Here is an 8,812-nt window from a genome sequence, read left to right as displayed (position 1 = left end):
GGAAACTGTAGCTTGAACAGAGTTGGGGGTTGAGGCCTTATTGGTTTTGTTTTTCTTCTACACAACCCTCTTGAACCTTTAAGTAGGCTAAGTGGCGTTACGACTCTCTCAGAAGGGAATATAGGGAGCAGCTAGAGCATGGAGCATTTCCTGAGCTCACTTGCTGTGTAACGTTTATTAACAGTGGAGATGTGTGTGTGGGAAGGGGTAGTTCTGAAAGAGTGACCATTGTCCCCATTGCACTGCAGACATTTCCTGTCTTTGAGGGCTAAGACATTGAGTTGCAGAGCCACTGCTCTGTCTTCTCTGTGGCTGGTCATTTTCAAGGTGTCAGAATGTCTGATGTTCTCCACACCCTGGAAGACCCACTTTTGACCTCTGCTGACTGCTGACACTTTCTCTATTATGGCAGCTTCACTTCTAATCTTCACAGCTTCTGATGTTTGCCTGTCTTTTGAAAGTTTCCTTTCCCTCCGACCCCCGCAACCCCCGCCCCCCTGCACAAATGCTTTTCTCCTTCTTTTCTTTTTATATTCAGCTACTTCTCTCATGCTTCCTGTCTTTCACAAAAAAGACTGACGTTTTACAAACCACAGCTATCAATCAGGACACTTCTTCCTTCCGGTTGGCAGGCTTAGCATAAATGGTATAACTGCTCAGTTCTTTGGATCTCAACTTGACTTTTTATGTTGTTGTTGAGTTCTCAGTCGCACTTTTTTTTTTTTTTTGCCATTGAAATTTGTACTTCGGTTTATTTGTTTGCTCTCTTTTTGAGACATCGTTTACTTGTTGATCTTGGAAAACTGGTCTCCTGATAACCAAGGTTTTACCATAGTAAGAAGTAGAAAACACAGTCATGGAGCTCATAGTCAGCTTTAGTTGTTACTAACAGAGTTTTGTCTAAGAGATGTATTTGTTTGTTTAAAGTGATCAGAAAGCTGGTTTACTTAATTCTCATGAGATCCCTGTTAAGAATACTGTTTATTATATAACTTACTAGCCTTTTGATGAGGACTCTGGGAGAAAAACTTTCTTTTGATTTGACTTATTAGGATGTTTGTTTCTGCTGAATAATTGGTTTGTATTAATCTCTTGGACACTGCATGTCCTTTAATTGTCATGTCTTCCACTTTACATTGGCCAAGTGAACATTGTGACAACATGAAATAAATGCATGTTAATTAGCCTTATTTCTGGTTCCATTTTAAGTGCTTGTGTTTCTTTTTTTTCTTACCTACCTTTAGTTTAGTGTTAAGTGTCCTTATAAAATACCTTACAAATGTACTTAACTCTAGGATTTTTACTTATATCCACTTTCGCAATGATTTGTCTGGATGATCCTATTCACCTTGTTAGAAGTATGTACTTAGTGATGATTTCAGAGAAGCGCATTAAATAACTGCCTCATAAGTGACTGTTGGCGCCTTGCATTTATATCGAGATGTGTCAGTAATTTAAGCGGTCGCTGATTTAATCAAGGCTAATTAAAATTACCTTTCTTTTTTTTTTTAATTAAAATTGAGGCCTATTAATTAAAACATGGTTTTCTGGCTTACCTATGTTCTATACTATAGTTATTCAGTCTCTAACAGTAAGAGTTTTATTAGTAATAAGCTTACAGTGTTCATGGAGATACTTATTAGAATGTTTTAAAAGGAAAAATATATGGCAACTTTTTTTGATGTGAGTTTATAAGACATGACTTGAGCTAATTTGTTGTTTTCATTTTTTAATACCAAGTATAAGTACCATCCTTGCTGTGCCATCCTTACTGCATTTTTTTCTGCATCATCAGTAATCATCACTACCATAGTTAATATTAATCTAGCGATTACCAAATATGAGACACTGTTCTAAGCACATTATAGGAATTACCATTTAATCTTCACAACTGCCCTGTGAAATACATACTATTTTTGGTAATGAGAAAAGTAGGGCCCAGAGATGTTAGGAAACCTGCCAAGGGTTGCATGACTAGTGACAAGTGGAGCCTACAATGTGAACGCAAGTGTCTTACTTAAAAGCCTGTGTTCTTATCCGTCATTATATCTCTGTTTTGCCTCCTACTAAATGTTCATGTGTCGTGTTCAAAGTGTTATATGATGACAGATTGTTAAAAACTGCCCTGCTGTGATCTCACTGAGTCATTTAGCATATCCCTATACCCATTTAATTTCATATCAACATGGATATAAAGTATAAGGAGTTAGGCTGGAGGTCAAGATCACATGTTGGTCAGTAGGTGATTCTTCTAATCAGAAAAGACTTTCCAGAAGAATTTTCACCAAATGACCAAGGCTGGGCCAACATTTTATGGCTTAATGATAGAAATAATGGTTTGGTTTACCTTCCCATAGTTCTGCTGGTTTAGGGCAGGAGACCAGACCAGGTTGGACTGACTGATAGGATACTTCAAGGATATTAAAATCATAACTATCGAGGATGTTGGGATTAATGCATAATGTTTTCATAGAAATTCTTGTCAAATTAAGCACTTTGGTACCCTGTGTGTCACTTGGCAAGCCCTCAGTAACTATTTGTTGACCTAAACAAAAAGCAAACACAAAAGTAGTCCTATTGTTATTTGATCGTGGGTATTTAGCTCCCTGGACTTGGTTTCCTCAACTGTAAAATGAGGACTTAGAATTCAGTCTTTTCAGCTCTAAATGTCTGGTCAAATAAAGAATAAGCATATGGTTAAATCATGTTTTTCTCACCCTTCCAGCTCGAACAGATGGATTTGGAAGTCCGAGAGATACCACCTCAAAGTCGGGGAATGTACAGCAATAGAATGAGAAGCTACAAGCAAGAAATGGGAAAACTGGAAAAAGATTTTGTGAGTCAAATTCTGTCCTTTGTCATATTTGCCAGTCTTTAAACTGAATTTTGCTTCAGCCTTTTATCATTTCCTTCACACGTCTCTATCAGCATTAAGTGTGTTGTCTTCAGGAGCAGTACAAAAGACAAATGACACCTGTCATTGTTTGTGACTTGGAATCTAAAAATGCTTAGAGCTAGCTAATGTGGGAATTTAAAGGACATTAGATTCATGACTCACAAATATATCCAAATCATGTGGTCCTTTGAGTTTGGGTAGTATTTATTAGTATTTAAAATTTATTAGAATTTTGAAACCCAGTTTTGGGTCTTACAGAGTTTGCAGCCCTTAAGATGCATTGTTCGCGATGGACTTCAGGGGCTTATGAATGTCTTATGGTTACGTGGTTGTGTGCTTCGTGGTCCAGCCAACAATGGACCATGTGTACTGTGGTGGTCCCATGATGGAGCTGAAAATTTTCTATCACCTAGTGACATCATAGCCATCATAATGTCATAGCTCAACACATAACTCACGTTTGTGGTGATGGTGGGGTAGACCTACCGCCTTGTCAGCCGTGTGGTGGTGTAACACACACGGTTACGTACAATATATAATACTTGGTAATGATAATAAATTAGTGTGTTACTGGTTTATATATTTGCTGTGCTATACTTTTTATTGTTATTTTAGAGTGTACTCTTTCTCATAGAACAAAGTTGACTGTACAACAGTGTGTTGTGCTCCACGGGCAGCAGCCTCATACATCTCGTGTTTACCGCATCTCGTGATCGCTTCATTTCTCTGTGCTTGATTTAACCTCGTGCTGTTTTGTTCATTATGGTGCCTAAGCAGACAAAATCCACTGCTAATGTTGCCAGTAAGAGGCCAATTGAGTGAATGACCTGGAAAGAAAATTAAAGAAGGTGGAAAATTGGTGATGGTTATTGCTCACCAGTCAGGCATGCCCAATTCCACACTGTTATTATCTGCTTTATTGAAGACAGTGAGATTTAACAAAAATTAGAGAAAGGCTTATATCAGACATGGAGAAACTTCTAATGATCTGGATTGAAGACCAGACACAGAAGCATGTCCCTCTCGGCACCATGACGGTCACGGCCAAAGCAAAATGTTTGTAATGTCGAAAGATAAGGCTGGACCTGACTATGATGTTGAATTTACTGCTAGCTCTGGGTGGTTTCAACAATTCAGGAATCATTATTCATTACATAATGTGAAAATATGAGTCTGTGGGTGCTGATGTGAAGGCAACTGAAGAATTTTTGGGAACTCTAGATAAGCTGATTATGGAGGAAAATTACTTGCCACAGCAAATATTCAATATGAATGTATCTTCCCTATTCTGCAAACAAATGCCTGAAAGGACTTTCATCCATAAGGAGGCCAAGTCAATATCAGTTTCAAGACTTTTAAGGACAGTCTTGCTCGGGGGCAGTGTTGTAGGCTACAAATTGAAATCTTTTGTGATCTGGTACAGATCTGGTACAGACACGTCAATAAGCACATGTTGCTGGTGTACGACAGGAGCGGTAAGAAGTCATGGACAACTCAGCTCTTTTTCCGAGATGCCCCCCTGAGTTGCTCTGCCAGTGGAATGCAGAAGTACTGTTTGGAGAATAATATACCTTTCAAGATTTTGCTTATTGTTGATAATGCTCCTTTTACTGGTGATCTTCATCGCAATATTGAAGTAGTGTTTCTCCATCCAAACACCATCCAACCAATGGATCAGAGAGTTATAAAAGCTTCGAAGGCCTCCTACCTGAGGGGGACCTTTGCCCAGACTACTGCTGCAGCTGAGGAGGACACTGATGCACTTCTGGAATGACCGCAGTATCCATGCCTGCTTCAAGAACCTTGCTTGAGTTTAGGGGGACACCACCAAGAAGCACATGAATGGCATCTGGAAGAAGACATTCAAGAGATTTATCCATGACTTCAAAGGAATTGCCAAGGATGAAGAGGTGGCAAAAATCAACAAGGCTGTGGTCGATATGGCAAACAACTTGAACCTGGATATGGATGAGGATGACCTTGGGGAGCTCCTAGAGGTGGTTCCTCAGGAGTTGAGTAATGAGTTGTTGAAACTAGAACAGGAACTCGTAGCAGAAGAAGAGGCAAGAAAAAAAGAAACTGTGGAAGAAGAAAAAGAAGAACCCCCAAGAAAATTCACAGTGAAGGGTTTAGCAGAAGCTTTACAGACCTCAGCAAGCTCTTTCGAAAGTTTGAAAGCATGGTCCCAAACACTGAAAGGTTTTCAGTAATAGAGAGGAATGTTCATGGCGCATTATCTGCTTACAAGCAAATCTGCGACTGAAAGAAACAAATAAAGCAAACCGTCATGGACATACTTCTAAAAAGAGTGGCACCTCTCAAGAACAGCCTCAGGTGGGTCCTTCAAGAAGTTTTCCAGAAGAAGGCATTGTTATCGTAAAAGGTGACAGCTCCATATGTGTTATTGCCCCTGTAGACCTTCCAGTGGGACAAGATGTGGAAGTGAAAGACAGAAATATCGATGACCCTCATCCTGTGTAGGCTTAGGCTAATATGTGTTTGTGTCTTAGTTTTTAACAAAATATTTAAAAAGTTAAAAAAAAAATTTAATAGAAAAAAGCTTATAGAATCAGGATATAAAGAAAATATTTTTATATAGTCATACGATTCATTTGTGTTTTAAGCTAAGTGTTATTACAAAAGAGTCAAAAAGTTAAAAAAGTTAAAAGTTTATAAAGTTAAAAAGTTACTGTAAACTGAGGTTAATTTATTACTGAAGAAAAAAAATATTTTTATAAATTTATTGTAGCCTAAATTGCAGTGTTTATAAAATATACAATAGTGTACAGTGATGTCCTAGGCCTTCACATTCTCTTACCGCTCACCTACTGACCCACCCAGAGCAGCTTCCAGTCCTGCAAGCGCCATGCATTCTAGGTGCTCTATACACGTGTATCACTTTTTAAATCTTTTATACTGATTTTTTACTATAACTTATATGCTTAGATATGTTTAGATACACAAATGCCATTGTGTTATAATATTCAGTACAGTAACATGCTGTATAGGCTTGTAGCCTAGGAGCAAGAAACTAGACCATATATATAACCTAGGTGTGTACTAGGCTATGCCATTTGGGTTTGCATAAGTGCAGTCTGTGACGTTCAATGACAAAATCACCTAGCAATGCATTTCTCAATGTGTCTCCATCATTAAGTGACATATGACTATCTCAGGATTTTTGGATATCTGTTTCTATGTACATTTTTTCCTGGGATAGTCTCCATAGACTTCATTAGAGTCTTAAAAGGATACATAACACTTCTCCCCGACAAAAGACAAAAGGAACTCAATTGCTAATTTATATCAGCGATCCTTTTTATTGATTGCCCTGTGAGGATATAGCTTTCTCTTCCTATATATCTGACTTTCAGCTCTACTCCCTTTTTAACAAATTTAAGAAGGTAAATTTAAAGATATAATGTAAACATTATTAGTAGTTGGGAAGTAATAGGAGTCAAAAAGATAACAGCTGAGCAATTCCACATCTCGGCATATATATCTAAAAGGATTGAAAGCAGGGTCTCAAAGAGACACTTGCACACCTATCTACCAGGTGTAATACCAAAGGTGGGAAGCAACTCAAGTGTCCATCGACAGATGCATGGATAAACAAAATATGGTGCATGTGTACTATGGAATATTTTTTAGCCTTAAGAATGAAGGACACCTAGGAAGACCAGGTCCTGTAGGCATTAAAAAGAAAAAAAAGAATGAAGGAAATTCTGACATATGCTATAACATGGACGAACCTTGAGAACATTATGCTAAGTGAAATAAGCCAGTCACAAAAGACAAATACTGTATGATTCCATTATATGAGGTACCTAGGGCAAGTATATTTACAGAGACAGAAAATAGAATAATGGTGGTTGCCAGGGTCTGGAAGGAGAGGGAAGTGAGCGGTTACTGCTTAATGGGTATAGAGTTTCAGTCTTGCAAACAGTTCTAGAGATTCGTTGCTCAACAATGGGAATATATTTAACAGTATTGAATTGTACACTTAAAAGTGGTTAAGACAGTAAATTTTATATTATGTGTATTTTACCACAGTTAAAAATTAAAATTGAAAAAAAAGATACAGGTGAGGAAAGACCTAAACTTTACCTGTAAATGACAGGAGACACGTGTTGGCATGTCAGTCAACGGTATTTTTGACCCTACGGTCTGAATTCATAAAGAAAGTCAAGAATTTATAAGGATCTTTCTGCCTCTGTTCCTGCCTCAGTTGTTCAGGTAGCTACACCTTCTAGATTACAATATATACCTTTCCACTACAAGGCCAATGGTTCCAGACCGGACCTGGTAGAAATTCCACCTTGGGCCTAGAAATAGGGTGATTTACAGGTTTGCATGTTTATTTTCTATCTTAATGGATATTTTCCTGAGACATTGAGATGGGCTGTGTCAGTGACTGTGAATGCCATTGCCTTTTAAATTGTGTTCCTCTTAATTAAAAAAAAAAATTGGACTCCATGGTGGGCCTAAATTCAGAAACGAAATGTCACCGCCTAGCTTCCGTGTTCTGTACTATATAAAACCGTCCCTAACTGCTTTGTGAAAGGTGGGTTCTCTCAGCAAGAATGTAAGATACGGTGAGGAAATTAGATCGATTTAAGAATTTCACAACTCAAATTTATACGGCGACAACTGTAAAGTTAATGATTCAATATAAATGATGAAAGTAAAATAAAACATAAGGATTATTTAGTTTGCTTATCTCATTTTTATGAAACTCTTTTCCAAAGATATTTCTCTTGGTTTCCAAAACAATGGAGTAAGTTAGTTTTCTAGGGCTTTCATTACAATGCAACAGAATGGGTGGCTTTAACAGCAAAATTTATTTTCTCACAGTTCTGGAGGCTGGAAGTCTGAGATGAAGGCGTCAGCAGGGCTGGTTTCTAATGAGATCTCTCTCCTTGGCTTATAGATTGTCATCTTCTCCCTATGTCTGCACACAATCTTTCTTCTGTGCTTGTCTGTGTTCTAATTTCTTCTTATAAAGAAGCCGGGCATATGTTGGATTAAGGCCCCCTACCAATAACTTCATTTGAACTCAATTAATTCTTTAAAGAACCTATCTCCAAATACAGTCAGATTCTGAGGTACGCAGGGTTGAGACTTCAACATATGGATTGGAGGAGACACAATTCAGCCCATAACACTGAATTTAGTTTTAATCTTAAAATTTTTTCAGAAATTAAATTGCTTCTGTGGCTTATAAATCAGCTAACCCAATCTTCAGTCTTTTTTGTCTCCTGAGGAGAATGATCCTAGGTAGCTTCCTTCAGGTATTTGGATATTGCATGCTTGGGTAAGTATTTCTCAGGTATATTTTCTATTATTTAAAAACAACAACAACAACAACAACAACAACAACAAAAACAGAACGAGCAACTATGAGCTAAGCATTTATGCTCCAGGCTGTCATTAACATTTCACGTGTTTATGTGTGTATTTGCTACTACAGCTTTCTTTCTTCCGCTGTTGGACAGCATCCTTCATCACAACCAGTACCTTCTAGTGTACAGTGACTTACAATTTATAAAGTGCTTTAACATTTTATTTCTTGTCATTGCATGAAGAGTAGACAGAGCAGATGTGGATTACGGTCCCCATTTTAGCACATGATAGAATCAAGAGGCTCAGCTTGATTATGAATTTCATTCAACAAGTCTTTCTTGAGCCCTAAGGTATATCAAGCACTGTCTTAGAGGATGAGAAAAGCTTTTAAGACAAAATTCTTGCTCTCATGGAATTAAATTCTAGTGGCGAAGACAAGAAACAAATACGTGCATGCATATTATAGTTTCAGGTAGTTATAAATGCAAGAAAATAAAGCGAGTAACTGAATAGAAAGTGGCCAGCAGGGTGGTGTGGCTCTTTCTGCGAGGGTGTTCTCTGTGGCTTGAGAGC

General features: G+C 37.9%; 1 protein-coding gene across 8 annotated transcripts in view; it reads left to right on the top strand.

Moving 5' to 3' along the window:
* Nucleotides 1-8,812, top strand: part of VTI1A (vesicle transport through interaction with t-SNAREs 1A) — a 333,273-nt gene that overhangs the window by 13,926 nt on the left and 310,535 nt on the right. For all 8 annotated transcript variants that reach the window (XM_011359295.2, XM_011359297.2, XM_023530157.1 and 5 more), the window contains one exon: nucleotides 2,726-2,836. In XM_011359295.2, coding sequence (XP_011357597.1) covers nucleotides 2,726-2,836 — 111 coding nt within the window. The remainder of the gene's footprint in view (nucleotides 1-2,725; nucleotides 2,837-8,812) is intronic.

The sequence above is a fragment of the Pteropus vampyrus genome, unplaced genomic scaffold (genome assembly GCF_000151845.1).
Source record: "Pteropus vampyrus isolate Shadow unplaced genomic scaffold, Pvam_2.0 Scaffold46, whole genome shotgun sequence".
NCBI lineage: Eukaryota > Metazoa > Chordata > Mammalia > Chiroptera > Pteropodidae > Pteropus > Pteropus vampyrus.
Note: the sequence above shows the minus strand (reverse complement) of the source record. Positions and strands in the feature narration are given on the sequence as shown.